The 18,203-nt window shown below is 35.5% G+C and overlaps 1 protein-coding gene across 1 annotated transcript in view; it reads left to right on the forward strand.

Moving 5' to 3' along the window:
- Positions 1 to 1,512: 1,512 nt before the first annotated feature.
- LOC121318275 (calcium/calmodulin-dependent protein kinase type 1D-like) overlaps positions 1,513 to 18,203 on the forward strand; it is a 92,141-nt gene continuing 75,450 nt past the window's right edge. Inside the window, exon 1 of the mRNA XM_041254777.1 lies at positions 1,513 to 2,149. Coding sequence (XP_041110711.1) covers positions 2,055 to 2,149 — 95 coding nt within the window. The 5' untranslated portion in view covers positions 1,513 to 2,054. The remainder of the gene's footprint in view (positions 2,150 to 18,203) is intronic.

Consider the following 18,203-nt stretch of genomic DNA (forward strand, 5'->3'; position numbering starts at 1 on the left):
GTGGTCCGATGAAACAAAACTTGAACAGTTTGCCTAAATGCAAAGCATTACGTCTAGGGCAAACCCAACACAGCACATCACCCAGGTAACACCATCCTTACTGTGAAGCATGCTGGTGGCAGCATCATGCTATGGGGATGCTTTTCATTGGCAGGGACTGGGAAGCTTGTTCAGGACAGAGGGTAAAATGGATTAAGCTAAATACAGGCCAATCCTTGAGGAAATACTGCTTCAGTCTGCAAAAGACCTAAGACTGGGATGGAGATTCATCTTTCACCAGGACAATGACCCCAAGCACACAGCCAAAGCGATACTGTAGGGGCTTAAAAACAAGAAAATGAATGTCCTAGAGTGGCCCAGTCAAAGCCTGGACTTGAATCCGATTGAGAATCTGCGGCAAGACTTGAAGACTGCTGTCCACCAACGATCCCCATCCAACTTGACAGAGCTTGAAAAATTTTACCAAGAAGAATGGGCTAATATTGCACGATACAGATGTGCAAACCTGGTAGAGACTTACCCCAAAAGACTAACAGCTGTAAGGTGGATCTACCAAGACATTTCCGTTTTTTTTTTTATTTTTATTAACTGTTGTTTCACAATAAAAATGTTCGTGCCTCTTCAAAGCGTTGTGTAAATCAAAGGAAACAAAATCCCATTTAAATGCATCAGGATTTCAGGTTATAACACAACAAACTGAAAATGTCAGGGTTGGGGGGGAGGGGTTAATACTTAGTATAGGCACTATATATATATATATATATATATATATATATATATATATATATATATATATATATATATATATATATGCGCCATCTGGTATGTTCTAGGAAAACAACCAACAGCCTTAAGAGGACAACTCTTCCAGCCATGTCATGACTGAGCAGATGGGATGTGAAACTCCTAAATGCATCTCATCTTTTTTATCTATAAATCAGTAAGGATGGGGTTACTTTAGCAGGACAATGCCTAGTCTGATCCCCTTGTGTTTAAAGCTGTAGTTCAGCTGATAAAAGAAGTCTACAGAAACACCTAGTCTACAGCCTATGGATCAAAAGCATTTTTAAAGTATACCAGCTTTAACATTAAGAAGCTCCTTTCTTATATTACACAAACCTTGACAGAAACTTTGTTTTTTGTGAAACACATTGCCGTTTACCTAGAAAAGTCGAACACAAACAGGCATGTATTGTAACTGGGTCGCTAAAATCTAAACATTATTGCAGCAGCACTTTGTGGGAAATCATAGACTGGCATTTACAAAAACGAGTTGCTACTGACGACATGAACTGTTGACAACAATGTATTGAAGCGTTCTGTTGTTTGTTTCGTACTCGTTCTCTGTTTAATCCAGAACAGCATGCTTCCTCTTTATCCTGTCTGCTCTTTGAAGCACATCCCCTTGCCTTTGACGCGCGCGTGTGTGTAGTTTTGGTGCAATGCGAATTATCTCCAGTTATTCAGTCACACACACACACACACACACACACACACACACACACACACACACACACACACAGTACCTGACAGAGTGAGCACTAAGCAGCATCTTACTTGTTTTCTATTACATTGCCATAACAACCGATTGCACAACCAGCATGGTACAAGAAATATACTTCCTCGGAGTAAGCAACCTGACCAAAGACTGATGCTAAGCATCTGCGTATTATGAAAAACGCTAGCTGATAACAAGAGTGATTTAAGATACATAAATAACTCCCCGCACAGTAGCATTGGCTGCACGACAGAAGAACCTAACAGGTGCAGACACTTCAAAAGAAGACAAAAACCCACAGCGTCCCGAACTGGTCTGTGCAGTTCTGCACAACTGCACAACTGGTCAGCATCGAGGCGCGTCATATGCTATAGAAGTAGAGCATAAAAAGGAAAGAACAGGAAAAAAAAGAACGAAGGGCGGTGACATATCGAAAGGGAAAATAAAATAAATCGCAGCTGTCATCAATTGGGTTAGTGTGAGCAGGAAGTCTCACAGCAGAAAGAGCTCGTGGAAGTAAAATCGGAGCAGTCACAACATTTCTTAATCCTTTGCAATGGCTCGGGAAAACGGAGAGACCAGTAACGTGTCATGGAAAAAACACGTTGATGAAATCAAGAAGGTATTTGAATTCAAAGAAACCCTTGGAACGTAAGTAAATCAAGTAACTTAAATCAAACAACATTACAGTCGCATACAGTGACAGTTCTATACAACAGAAGAAACCTGGTTTGTTTTTTTAGTATGCAAACTGTTTTGTTAATATAACAATATATATTGTAGTATACTATGCATTGTGAAAATGTAATAAAATAACAGTATTTTCTATGCCACTTGCACAGAACATACATAACAAACGTATGTGCATGTTAGGTAAATGTAATATACCGTTATTAATACATTTACACTGTTACTGGCTTTCCAGTTTCCACCAGTCTTGCACGTTTTTCCAAATGTAAAAAAACAAACAAACAAACAAAGGGGAAACTGACTTTGCCCGGAGGTTAATTTGATGTAACTCTTTGCAGGGACGTTACTTAATTAGCAGCTGGTCGAGGTTTGTTTCAGAGACCAAGCTGTAAGCAGAAAGGTCATTGTGTTTCATAAGTGGAACGCTCCAGAATGTCGAGTGTTTGCAACTAATTCCATTAGTAAATATTAATCTATGGTCAAACGCTCCAACAATGTACAGCAAAATCCATGATGCATGGTTAGGCAAGAATCCTAAGCAATGCATGGTTCTTAGAGTATATATATATAGATATATAATATATTAATATATATAGCTTATATATATATATAATATATATATATATATATATCTATATCTCGGGCTAGACATCTCTTAGTGAGACATTTCTAAAGATTTCCAATACTATTATAGAAATGGAAAAATCACTACTAGATACTGATACTGTAAAATATCCACCTCTTCAATACAAACGTTATACCCTCTGAATTTGCATAATATTTAACATGTATATAATGTAGATATTGATTTGTATCACATAGTGTGTATCAGAGATGACTTCACATTAAAATGAGCAATACTATTTCATTACTTGTATTTACCCATGTATACAAGATGATCTTCACACTTGTGGGTAGCTAGATATTGTACAGAACAATAGTCTGTATTTATTAGCCTGTGATATATTTTCTGTTTATATTTGAGGTGTTTAATAACTTCTGCAGCATTCACATTTGGGGCTGTCTCTGAGCAAGCCTGATTTTGGTGGAATTTCTACAATGAAGTCAGTCTAAAATAACCACTAAGGGGTGCAGTAGAGATGTGCAGTGATTACCCCCCATAAACAAGGAGTTTGTTAAATATTTGCTATTAACAATATTAAACCAAATGTTTCAGGGGGAAGACATTATGCTTCCCTCAAAAAAGACATACTGTCTTACTAAGGCTTGCTTAGAGACTGCACCAAAATATGCTGTTAACTTTATTAAATGTGCTGTATATCTGTGAGCAACAGTAATACATTTAAGAACACATATAATGTTATGGTAAATATTATATATATATATATATATATATATATATATATATATATATATATATATATATATATATATATATATATATATATATATTGCTATAGATAGTCTACACCCCCTTTCAAAAATGTCACCTTTTGTTGCCTTATAGCCTGGAATTAAAATGCATTAAAATAGTTTTTTATTTTCATTTATCTACACATCCTAACCCATAACTTCCAAGTGAAAAAAATATTCTAGAAAATTAATTAAAAATAAAAACTGAAATAGCTTGGTTGGATAAGTGTCCACCCCCCTTGTAACAGCAATCCTAAATTAGCTCAGGTGTAACCAATCGCCTTCAAAATCACACACTAAGTGGCCTCCACCTGTGTTAAATTGTAGTGATTCACATGTCAGGATAAATTCAGCAGTTCCTGTAGGTCCCTCTGCTGGGTAGTGCATTTCAAAGCAAAGACTCAACCATGAGCACCAAGGCGCTTTCAAAAGAACTCTTGGACAAAGTTGTTGAAAGGCCTTGAATATCCCTTGGAGCATGGTAAAGACGGTTATTAAGAAGTGGAAGGTGTGTGACACCACTAAGACCCTACCTAGATCAGACTGTTCCTCCAAACTGGATGACCGAGCAAAAAGGAGATGATCAGAGGGGCTACCAAGAGGCCAATGGCAACTTTGCAAGAGATACAGGCATTTATGGACAAGACTGGTCAAAGTGTGTATGTGACAAGAATATCCCAAGCACGCCACAAATCTGGCCTGTAGAGTAAGGTGGCAAGAAGGAAGCCATTACTCAAGAAAGTCCACCTTGACTCCTGTTTGAAGTATGCAAAAAAAACATAGGATATTCTGTAGCCATGTGGCAAAATCTTTTGTGGTCTGACGAAACTAAAATTGAACATTTTGGCCTAAATGCAAAGCGTTGTTTGGCACAAACCCAGCACAGTGCATCACCCAAAGAACACCATCCCTTCTGTGAAGCATGGTGGTGGCAGCATCATGTTATGGGGATGTTTCTCATTGGCAGGGACTGGGGCACTTGTCAGGATAGAAGGGAAAATTAATGGAGCAAAGTACAGAGAAGTCCTTGAGGAGAACCTGCTGCCCTCTGTAAGAAAGCTGAAACTGGGACGGAAGTGCACCTTTCAGAATGACAACGACCCAAAGCACACAGCCAAAGCTATGCTGGAGTGGCTAAGGAACAAAAAAGTAAATGTCCTTGAGTGGCCCAGTCAGAGCCCCGACCTAAATCCAATCAAAAATTTGTGGCATGACTTGAAGATTGCTGTCCATCAGAGCTCCCCAAGGAACTTGACAGAGCTTGAACAGTTTTGTAAAGAAGAATGGTCAAATATTGCCAAATCTAGGTGTGCAAAGTTGGTAGAGACCTATCCCAACAGACTCACAGCTGTAATTGCTGCCAAAGGTGCTTCCACCAAGTATTAACTGCAGACTGGGGGTGGAGACTTATCCAATTATGATCTTTCAGTTTTGTATTTTTAATATATATATTTTTTCTCAATAAAAACTTTTTTCCCCTTAACAGTGTGGAGTATGGTGTGTAGATAAGTGGAAAAAAAATCCTCATTTAAATGCATGAAACTCTGAGGCACTGACACAACAAAATGTGAAAAAAGTTCAAAGGGGGTGTAGACTTTCTATAGGCACTATATATATATATATATATATATATATATATATATATATATATATATATATATATATATATAGAGAGAGAGAGAGAGAGAGAGAGAGAGAGAGAGAGAGAGAGAGAGAGAGAGAGAGAGAGAGAGAGAGATTTAAAGGGTATAACATGTATGAATCTTTATTAACAAATAGTAGCACTTTTTTGCTGACTCTTAACTATTACTGTATAGATGCTCTTACAGAATAAGATAGTAACACTTCTTCTGTATTTAGCAATTATCTCCTGTGTGCTGCTTTTGGTACTACAGTAACAGTATTTTCAACTTGAGTGGTGTTTTTACTTATGGCTGCATTTGTGGTTAGCTATGTGGAAGGTTGGGAGGTCTTCCCTTTAACCTCAATCTGACTGAAACTCTGTAACACGACTCTAGGTTTTGGGGTAGTATTATTATGACATCAATTGTTGCTTCAGTTATACATTTGATGTATATTTTCTAGTCTTCCTGTGAGTGAATATGATAGAATATTGCAAAAGAGTAACAGAGAAGATGTGTTGTTTTATAGACTTTTTAAGTTAATTTATAGACTTCTCATTTTTTCAATTGTGTTGCTTTTTAACATTGCCAGGACTTTATGACCTGTTTAAAATATAAGTGGGATCCATCGTTCTGCAGAATGCATATGCTGTTAAATCGTGCAGGATAATCTACTCAACCCCATTGTTCTCTGCATACATCTGAATGGCTTGATAAAGGTTGTTTGGTTTAATATTTTCAATAATCTTAGTTTATTTGTGTGGTTGTTTTAATATTAAAAAATCCTATCCAAACTGCAATTAATAATTTTCATAAATGTGCATGGGGAATACTGAGAATAAAATATTCAAACAAATCAAAGATGCATTTTAGTGAAACTACTTTTTTTCTCCGTGTTCTAGTATCTATAGACTCAACACAGTATATTGTTACAGATTAATTATTATAAAGGTGAGCAAAGATGAAACGATATTACTGTCCTCACAGTCAACCAAGAGAAACACATACAAGTGCAAGTTTAAAAAAAAAAACATGTACGTTGATTGCATGCTGAACCCATTTATAAAATAATGTGTTTAATGAGAAAATTGATCTGATTTCATTTTCATATTTTTTCATATATTTTTTTAAAGTATAGTGAATGATCTATTTATTGCTTTTTAGTGTTTGAAAAAATATTTGGTTTCATTCTGTATTCTCAGATCGATCTTAGCAAATATGTATTCTATAGTAATCCACACCTGTCTGGCAGTATTAAAAATCCATGTGGATCCTATTCAATCCATGTGAAGAAAATTGTTTTCACAGTCTGGTAAAAATGACATATATGTGTTTGCATAAACACAGGCTTTTAAAGGTGTTCCTTATTAAAAGAAATGGATCAGCTTGTTGATCACCATTGTTCTGTGTTTTATGAGAGCCTAAACCATTATGTTTTTATATCTTGTTGAAATAGATTTAAATGGTAATTATATTGGTATACTAAGTACTTTTAGAAGACATTGATCTGTTCCATTTATAATCGGTTATATCATCCCGTATCATTTCATGCTTGAGCAATTATTTTATTGCAAATGACACAGGAAAATAAACAACTTACTTGCCATTACCACTATTGTTGTCAATATTTAATGTCAGTAAATGCTCGAGGTTTCAAGCAAAATTATTATTTTCTGGCAAGAAGAGCTCTGCTGACAGAGGTTTACGGAAAAGCTCCGATGAAGATATAGAAAGTTTTCTCTTTTACTGTTTATAAAGAATCTTGATAAAGATTTAAATAAATTGGTTCTGCTGCTCCCAGGACTGACTTAAAGATGGGTTCTGCCTCAATTTTTTTTTATTTCAAGAGTTAAATAACTGCACTTCAAATAGAAAGTAAATTCCTCATATGGTACTCATGTGTGGAATTCAACTACAGTGGTGCATATGGTTTACAAACCAGGCATTAACGCTTCTTTCTGTCAGTTGTGCTTGTAGTCCAAGTTGTTGCTTTTTCAGATCCCCTTTCCACCACATTTATCTGTAATGGTTGGTGAAAATGGCCATTAATAACCATCTACATTTCAATTAAGTCTCTGACAAGGTATAACACACATGGCAAATTTCTTTACAGTTTTTGTGGACTAGTTATAGAGCTTGTCTATAGATGTCCCTTGTTTTATGCTGTTCTGACAGGAGACATTGTTTTCTGGTCTGATTCCAACCATATTTATCAGCCAGTGACAAAATGACTTCTGGATAGTAATAGTAGCTACATATTAACCTGACACATTCTTCATTTATTTAGGTCAGGACTTGATGGGAAAGCAGGGGAAATCAGTTCCCAAGCTGTACTTATCTTTGGTAATTAATTGTGTTGCCGTTCTTTTGGTTCCACCTATAGCAAATAACAGAGCAAATAATATTAAAATAAAGAAGTAATGTGTTCACAGTGAAAATATTTCACTATATCTTTACAATGAAAACTGAACCACAATAATCCCAGGAGACATTTGACTAATTACATCGAAAGGTTTTATTAGGAAATATTGAATCCTCTTCTGTTGACAAGTTAGAGTTCTGGGAGTCTTTGGTGTGCCAACTGATTTTTACAAATCCCAAAGAGACTTGATGGTACACTTAGAGAACTCAGTTATAGAACAACATTATTGCATAGTGTAATGTATGAGCATTAGTAAGTATGAGAGTCTTGTCAAATGTAAGGGAAATAGTAACGTTTTTTTTTTTTTTTTTTTTTTTGTAGGGGTGAGTAATTTGATTTACACAATAAAATGCCTTGGGTAATATACATTATATATTTTTTTTTAAATTTGTATTATACTAGCATATAAATTATATCTTAAAGAGCTGAAGGACTCTTGAGATGAGATTAAATGGTAACACTATATTAAGGTGCTGCTTATTAATGTTTTATAAATGTTTTATAAATATATAATAGATGCTTCAGAACTATGTTGTAGAGTGTTAATAAAACCTTGTAGAGGGTTTATAACCATACAATAGCCAAAGGCAGAATCAGTTTTATACAGGGGACCGTTTCTAGCCACCTGTTCTACTTTGGGATGCTTAACCCTTAGGGGTCCATTTATTCAGCGTTTGTCAGGCGTGTCAGGTCCGTTTTATTTTCACATGCACCGTTTATTTTACACGCACTGTTTAAAATCCAAGTCATTATTTTATTACTATAACATCTCAAAAAGCTCTGCAAATGTCAGTGATATTCTTTGAGCACTGGAATGTGGAAGCAGCAGTCTTCTTTATTTGTGTTATCTCTTTGGTGCAGGGGCTATGTGTATTACTCAGATACGCCCCTTTTTTCTCTTCATTCGGCTCCTATTGGTGTCACTCGGCCATTGAAAGGTTTTCTCGGCTTTTTCCGGAGAAAAAACAACTAGAGACCTGTGCTTGATGTCTTTTTGATGATGTTGGACAGGGTCCAACATCGGATTGGAGAGGGAAAATTGTAATGTCAGACCTGGTCCGTCATAGGCCTGCAAAGGGCTAACCATGCAATAGCCATAAACAGAATAACGTTTTTATAAAGGGTAACGTTTTTAGCCACCTATTGTACTTTGTGTGGCTATTGCATGGTTATAAACCATCTATATAATGCTTTTATTAAAATATTTATAGATTGTTATTATATATATAATATATATATATATATATATATATATATATATATATATATATATATATATATATATATATATACTGTATATATAAAGCATTACCGATTTAATAGCTTTTTAGACAAATATAATGCTCCTGCACTTTCAAAATAGAGCTATTGTAAGTGGAATTATTAAATGGGGTAGGGTAAGGAAAACAAAAAAAAAAAAACACAGGGTTCATTTATCTTCTGCTCCTGTAATGTGTCATTTGTATTTTCCAATAAAAGTACTTTAAAAAAAAAAAAATGACTCCATGGCAGTTTTCTAGACGGCTGTTTTGAAACCTGCTGACAGCACAAGCCTGGAAGCACCAAAAGCTATTAGCATGCGATGTATCCGTGGTTACACCTCAATGTTCCTGAGTGATAATACTGTATGTTTACTTTGGCAAGATTTAAACTGAAGTCATTACTCGCAGATGAAATATGACCTTTAAATTGCTGCAGTAACTGTAACCACACACATATGTTAGCTGCAAACTAAGCAAACGTGTTGCAGTGACCCATGAGCATTTTGTGGCATTGGTTGCACAAAAATGCAATTTTTCATTTTATCAGGCTTTTCAGATGGACTGTGTGGACTGACTAATTCATTAGGGGAGGAGATGAGATTTAATCTTCAGAGAAATCCAGCATCAGTTTCAAGGCAGCACTAAATAGATTTGTGAGCCTGTGGTCACTATTTAAGTTCCTTTGCACTTTGTCTCCTTAGTAGACTCATGCTCAGATATCATAACCACAGAGGCCAAACCTAAGCTTGCAAGACACATTTTCAGGAGTTCAGATTACCAGACATGCTTATACGATTTTACAGATTTGTCACTGTTTAGATTATTATAACAGATCACACAATCTTATGTATTGAAATACAAATTCTATTAAAAGAGTAATTATTATTGTAGCGTGGCAAACATGGTCACCCTATTCATTTCAATAAGGTGACATAATTGATAATTATTCAAACACTTAAACAACACTTATTATTCAGACACATAGAAAATAGAATTGTGCCCTCGTCTGTGGAGCTCCAGACTGCAGTGACAAATGCTGTAGGCGCTGAAACTCGCTAGATTTACAGAAAATAATAAATTCATACTTTAGGATAACAGTGAACAAATAAGAAAAATACATTTCAATTCAAAAACAAATTAACATTTAATTCAGTTTTCTTATAGATTGTAAAGTGATTTTGCACTGCAATCATTTAATACAGGTGAATACAAAGTTTAAAAGTCCAGTCTCACATGCACCCGAGGTGTACATTATTTGACAACAGTACACATTGTGCGGCTTATTGAAGCAAGTCATGCAGTGTACATTGCCTACACAATGACCTCTTATCCTGTAAAAACATATATATATATATATATATTAGGATATATATTATATATATATATATATATATATATATAGGCTTTGTATATCACAATGTGAACGCTCCACTTGCTCGTGTTGCTACAACTGTTTAAATAATGTACCTGTAATTCTTATTTTCATTGTTAACATAATGATAACTTTTTACACTTATAACTTTAAAGTCTGTTTCAAAGCTTTTTTTTTCAAAATGGCCACTAGTGCACTTGGGTTTGAGATCTAAATCCATCCATCTTTTGTCTTGAGAAACACTGCTCAGTGTGCATTATGAAATTTCACTGGGTGGCAAAATCAGGCTCCTGTACATTACAAAGTAATTGGCCAAACCTTCACAATGTTAAATTGTGTAGCATTATTTACCAGAAAAACACTTTGATGTTATTACTTATTGATCCTTTTCTGCTACACAATCAAATGAGGAACATTTATATTGTGTCATGATGAAAGTAGGCAACATGGCTGTTTAATTCAGCAAAATGGAATGAAAAAACAAAACAAAACAACTACTAGTGGTTTCATTCAACAGGATAGAGGAACCTTATGATAATGACATTACCAATACAGTGACTGTATGAAAGGAAAGAACAAAGGAATGTGTTATGTTCTTGTTTTCTGTCTTCACTTGATGATAATTCTCAATTTAGTGCTGTGCAGTGGAGTCGCCAGGATTTCTTTAAATCCTATTAAATATAAGTCTTTACACTGGTGTAAATGATTTGATTCTAAGGCCACCAAGTTGAAAAGCTTCCTGTTCAGCCTATAATCTCTGTGATACCCATTGCCACTGTTTTTCATGCACTGCACAATCAAAAAGTTTGTGTATAATTCTGTAGCAAATTGTGATTCCACAAAATGTAGGGGTTGAATTTAACTCTGTTTTGTGAGCTATTTTAGAGCCCCACTCCAAGAACACCCTTGGTTTGTATTTAAAAGTTAAGGAATTATTACAATTTAAGCAGCTGCTGAGGGGAGAGGGGTTTGTCTTCTTTTCAGTATTTTGATAGGGGGTCATGCCCTCGCTCACCTTGTATAGTGTCTCTGTGAAGGGCTTGACAATGCATTGACACACGCTTCAAGAGTGGCTAAGGCAAGTTATCACTTTAAACCCAGATTTGAAAACATACACACCCCACTAAACAATTGGCTCAATATTATTTCTTCTTTAATGTTATTTTTACACAACCTCTGTGGCTTCACCACAGCCCTGCTCTCCCTGACACAGGTCATAGTAATGGGCAGGGTCCGTTGCTGTAGATGCTAGTGATTAGCCTGTGACAGAGACAGAATGATTCTTGGTGATAAATCTCTCTCCCGACCTGTGTGTAAACCTACCTTATTCTCTCTGACTCTCTGAACAGAACATATTATCTAATTGCTGATTAATAATCTTAACTAAATGCTAATGGTCTCCTGGTCTTTGAAACTCCTCTTTTGTATTTCTTTCTGCTTTCATTGGATTATTGGTAGTGGAAATACAAATACAGCAGTCCTAGCTATTTATAGTACAGCAATATAATACTGTGTAAGCAAAGTATAACATGAATGGAAAAGACTGAACATGAAATTTTCTTTGGTTCCCTGATGAACAATGTAATGTTTCCGTTTTGTTGAGCTGAAGTGAGCCCTTAATTTATGTCAGTTGTCCAGTCTTGCTTCAGGGAGAATTTAGCTGTTCACAGCAATGGAAAGTTTTTGAGAGGCCTCTTTGAGGTAACAATTAGATGTGCTTTCGCTTGCAGTGTTCACGTTTTGTTCTTTTGTTTGTGAATAGGTAAAACTAAACCAAAGTTTCAGCTAGTGCCGTAGTCCATAACTGAGTGATGTTTAAGTTCATTTTGATGTTTGTTGATAGAAATGAAAGTTACAAAATGACTTCCCTTAAGTCTGGGTCATACCTGTATAGTCTGTTGTTACAGTAATTATTAACCTGGCCTACCAAAATATTATAAGTCTGCTAACAACCTTGTTATCCCTGAATAGACTATAATCGGCTGTTCAAAATGGTTATGAATGGAGAACAACTGGGGTGGGGGTAGGGCATTTGTTCCCTTTTAAAGTGACTAGGCATATAGTATATTTATAAGAAATAAGTTATAAGGAGCTGCATTCTGTAACTAGATAATGAACTTGAAATTATTGTGTTTTATTGTACAACTTGAATTGACTTTGGACAAAGTTATTCTATGGGGCTTTTAAAACATCTGCTATAACAATGTGTCTGGGTAGCATTCAAAGCAATGTTTTTGAATATGATACAGTACTGACTGCAGCTGGTCTCTCGCACTCGAGGCTGTATCATTGGAGATACTGTATTAATTACTGCTTGATGTTCTCTTGGATATGTCTGCTCAAGGGTCTACCCTGTGCTGCTGAGCAGATGACCTGTGAAGACCATGGAAGTCTTGCACCCATCACACAGAGGCTCTTTCAAACACACCCTAGCTGCTCATGCTGCACTATGTTTCTTGGTGCAAACGTGAGAGAGCACAATTCTTAAAAGTAATGCAAGTTTATAAGTTGAAATAGTTTTTTGTTACCTGTGTGGGGCAGTGTTACTGTTTTGTCTTAGTCTAGACAAGGGGTATTCAGCAGCCAGTTGACTGCTACTACAACATTCTTTTACTATGTTTTTTGTTAGTGTCTTTTTTGGGTTAAAAAATCCTGTGTAATTAAAACCATGATTAACCATGTATTGTAAACACTGTAATAGTACAGTAAACTCCCTCATTTGACCAGCTCTGTAAACTAGCTGACTCTGCCAGTTCTCTATTACGGATCTTTTACTCAGTCCTATAGGGTTTTTTTTTTAAATAAAGGGATTCTGCTGTATACTGTAAGAATGGTAAAGCACTGTAAAGGTGTATGATGCAAATTTACTGGTTAGCTTTTACAGGGGTTCTGTGATGGACAATGTAGGCGCTTCAATTTTGATGTACTTTTTGTACTATCATTTGTCAAGGTTGAATTTTCACAATGGAATGTAACCTTGGAATGATAATGAGTTTCAGAATCAGAATCAGAATTGAAATGCAGTTAATCTGCAGTTGAGTCATCATCTGAGAAAGCTCTTTCTGGATAGGTGGTTTATCAAATTTAAAAAATGATGTACCGAGAATGATACCTTTTCAAAACCCCCAGGATTCCTGGTGGATTAAGAACTTTGGCATTCTCATCAGGAATAACATACAAATAAAGTTGAAGGACAGAATGACTGAGATACTGGTTTAAGCAAACTAATGTGATTTTATAACAGGGTACAGATTCCACAAAGAATGATTGGGTTCTTCAGTGTTGGCTTGAAAAAATCATGACCAGGCATACATTAAACTGGAAAATAAATATTAGAAAAATGTGGATATAAAGTATCCGTTTAAAGGAGTGCTAACTAATGCATTCAAATGCTTTTTATTACCTCCTACTAGCTCTAGTAGCATTTTATTTGCTGAGAATATTCAGGTTTTTCAGGATATGCTAATATATCAAACACATTGCTAGATAAAATGCTGCATCTTGGTTCTTTTACTGCAGGTCATTGATCACTGCTAGACCACTGGAGTGAGCTTGAACTATAACTAGTATGAGTAATTAGGTTCCAGGAATCAGCAGGAGCATTTCTCATATAGTGTCTTCTCTGCAGTATCTACTTATAAGGAAAGTACAAAGTCTTCAACAGAACGAAAAGGGGGCCAGTGATAATACTAATAGTGCTAATAAAATGTAATTTATCCATAACTAAAACATGCAATGGTGGTGTATTAAATACTAAAAAAAAAACACTGTGGCAAGAACTTTTCGTCGAAAAATGTGTCACATGCAAGTCTGAGAAAGCCAGTGGTTTGCACTGCAGGAGCCCCCTTATTGTTCTACTTCATGTGTTGTTTACTATCATGGCAGCATAGCTGTGTTGTATGTGTATTTTCATGGTGATTGTGACATGCTGTTATATCACTGCTAGTTATTAGTTGATAAGAGGGATACTAGCAGTGGGAATGGGAGTTATCCTTCTGCCTAAGGGTTAGATAATATAACATGCTGTGACCTGAATTCATCCCTTGCTGTAGCCACATCCCTGTTAGTTTTGAACCTGTTGCTGACAAATGATTCCATGAAGATCTTATGCTTACTGGTATAAATAAACTGTGCCTAGGCAGTTATACTAGATTCAGGATTGATTGGTTGGGATTATTTTCACTTAATAAATAAACACACAAGGACTTTTCAGCGGCCGGTCAATTAAGTTTAGGTTAACTGAAAGTTCATCTCAGTGTTTAATGTGAAGGTTATAAATGTAATTTAGTAAAACCTCCGACCAGCTTCAGAACATTCTACTTGCTGCAGTAAGAAATGTAAATAATTAAACCTATCTCTGCACATTACATCAAACCACTGGCCCAAAACAGAGTTGCCACAGCCAACAACAACATCAAGTGCTTGAACTTGTCCTTCTAATTCATGAAAGATTGTATAAAGGAAATAGATTACCTTGGGCATTTAGCTAGTTGGCTATTGTGCATGTAAATGTCATTGTCTGGTGGATTTGTATTTTGTGTTATTTTTGCTTGTTTGTTGTTGTGTGTGTGTGTGTGTGTGTGTGTGTGTGTGTGATATATTATATGATATATGTCACTGTGTGTGTATATTAGATATATATGATAGATATATATATATATATAGTATATAGTATATATATTATGTTTATAATATCGAATTTAGATTATCTTTTTAATATGAAGTCACTGCAGTCAAATAGGAGTATCCACACCAGCAGCGAGCAACGTCCCTTTGAGAAGATTTTGCTTCGCTAAAATAGAACCTGTTTTTTTTTTTTTTTTTTTTTTATCACGCGACTGAAATGAAACTAACCAACTAACATCCTTGACGAACGTCAAACTCACGCCTCAAAACAAGTCACGTCTTTAAACAAGTCACGCCTCAAAACTGAAAAGTTATTTTATGAGGTACAGCAGTATCCATTATTATATGATTTCAATGCCTGGGTGGCTTAGCAGCACCGAGACATTTTCTTTCCGATTATGCAAGTTGCATAAAAATAGGTTTATTAATAGGCAAAAATAAACCGGACCTACATACAGTCTATCCAGCATTTAAATGAAAAATGTGCACTTTTGCTGGATTTTAAAAATGATACAAAAAAGGTCCCCGCATTCACACAACTTGAACACGTGACCTAATTTTAAGCAATGGCTTTTTTTTTAAGGATAAATAATGTTTTATTCACTAAATTGTTCTGTGCCACAAATCTGTGATAAGAAGGCCTTTACATATGAATCCATTGACGTTTTGTGGAGATTCACCAAACAAACAAAAATATTCTCGAGGTCCTACTATTCTATAGCATTGTAAAACAAAGCAATACGTTCGTATTCTATTTGACACATCCCAACATTACCAAGCTCATACATAGTTTTGAAGATTATGAGCCATATTTATAAAAACATTTTCTGTCAAGTTCACTGGACTGTTTAAAAAGTACAGGTAAATAATAATACAAAGTGGTGACCTGGGCATAATAACACAGATAATAATAATAATAATAATAATAATAATAATAATAATAATAATAATAATAATAATAATAATAATGAAGATGGTGATTATGTATTGCTTAACAACAATGTAGTTAAAAAGTTAATAAACAAAAAGGATTAAAGAAGGAATTTCTGAAGAAACACAATTAAGATTGCAGTAGGTTGTATATATAAATGTATAACAATAAAATAATGGTGTTAAAAATCTCAGTTCAACTATACTACTATTGTCCAGCTATCTTCTGACACCTGCAGATGTACTGGGCTTCAAATCAGACTACTACGACTGGTACCACGAAAAAAAGAAAGAAATACTACAACTGCAACTGTACAATTACTACTAATAATAATGATAACAGTAAAACCTTTGGATATATAGGGATGTTCAATAACTCTGATCTATACATTTTACAAGTCCAACCTTTATTTTACAATGGAGTTGCTGGAGGTCAGGGTGGTAACCTTTTATCAAAACAAGACCTGTTTTGTAATGGGACAGCCCATCTGTATTATGTCCAATAGGAATGTACGGGCGGGGTCATGTATTTATTTCCAGTCTTTTGGATCGTTCCCATGTCGCGTCTGGTGTGGCTTGACATTGGGCGACTTCGCTCGCATCACTCGCTCGCGTCACTCGCTCGCATCACTCGCTCGCGTTCAGTGTGGATGCAGCTTAACAGAAAGAAGCAACTGACACATTGCTTGAACCTTGACCTGTATTTCCAGGAAGTACTATAACCACATACTGTACTTGCTTACATCTCATACTCCCCGGCTAGACTAAATACGTAGTTGCACACCAGTTAGTATCAAGTGAGCATCAGTAGTGTGCAAATGCAGGATCTTCAGAGTAGTTGCCTTTTTAGATGTTTTTAGTTATTAAATAAAACTAAACAAGCACATTCATTAATGTGTTAGTTTCACAACAAGAAAATCTGGCTTTCCCCCACCTTTACAATTGGGTCCCAATCAGTGGCAATTAACTTCCTCAATGGAGTGATTTAAAAGCTGTTTGGAAGCGAAGGCACTGACCTTTTTACTGCTGTGCTGAGGCTGCAAACTGACCATGAAAATAGTAGTGAAACTAGCAAATAGAGCTAATTCATCACAAATACGTGACCTTTCATAAGACCTACTGTATATGAGCTGAACTTCTTATTTTGCAAATGACCGATTCCTCATTATCTGGTACATATTAATAAACCCAATGACTTAGAGTGAAGCTCACTGACACCAGCTGAGACAGTGTGACTGCATGCTATCCTGTCTCACAGGATCAGCTGTCTTGGGGAGCTGCATTTTACATTTTTCTTAAGAAAAAGAGCAGTCTGTTAAATCAGTGCCGTAATGCGTCAGGCATTCAGTTTTCTTGGCTGAACAAATGCAGTTTGTCAACACAAGTGACCTTATTTCCCGTGAAAGTGAGGCTGTGATAATCCCTTCTGGATTAGTAGACTTCACCGTCTAGTTTGCTACTGGTTGCTGTGCTTAACAGCATGATACACCACAGTTAACTCTTATATACACAAACAAGGACATACATTTATACAACAGAAGAAATAAAAACATTCAAATATGAGTTTAACTGAAGAAAGGGTTAGCATGAGTAGTAATCCTCCACTGTTCTTTTAACATGTACATACAGATGTACTCTAGCTTTTTTATATAATTCTCACATATGACCAACCTGTGTTACTCACTTGATGCGTGCCTCACAAAAAGGCATCATTTTTAGTTAGCTGCATGTGAATATAATGCATGGGAATATTTATTTTGGGAGCTGAAAATCATTTTAAAATGAACTGCCTCTGGTTTGCTACAACTATTAAATGTGACAGTTTGTAGGGGGTGGATGAAGGGCTGCATGTAATACAACATCAAAGAAAAACATCACTCCGGTTTGTTTGCATGTGGTGTTTAATCTCGGTCTTGGTTTTAATCATTACTGCATAACTTTGAAGGTCTTACACACAAACATCGTTAATCTTTAGATTTAATGAATTAAAAAAAAAAAATTAAACTGTAGTTGTATTTGCTGTGGTAAACTTTTGATAAGTTGAAAAATATTTTGACCTAGCTAATGTTGTGTAAACAGTACATATGAGCTGACAGCTCCATTTTAAGATTAATAGCACTAATGACAGAGAAAATATTTCTGTCTCAGGCCCTCCCTAGCAAGGCATTGGACTGTAAAATAACAAAATGTGCATGTTTTGTTTTTTTGTTATTTTTTTATGTGGAAATTGTAATAAAAAAAAAAAATTGAAAACTGAACAGTAAGAGTAAATAATGCAGGTTGTTATTTACTGATCTTGCTTTTCAATTCAGTTTTAGCAGTAAGTAAAGTAGTTATTTAATTCAAATGTCCTGGTCAAGGAACCCAATTTTTCACACAGCATAATTTATTTCTAATGGCTGCACAT

The sequence above is a fragment of the Polyodon spathula genome, chromosome 7, assembly GCF_017654505.1.
Source record: "Polyodon spathula isolate WHYD16114869_AA chromosome 7, ASM1765450v1, whole genome shotgun sequence".
Classification (NCBI taxonomy): Eukaryota; Metazoa; Chordata; class Actinopteri; order Acipenseriformes; family Polyodontidae; genus Polyodon; species Polyodon spathula.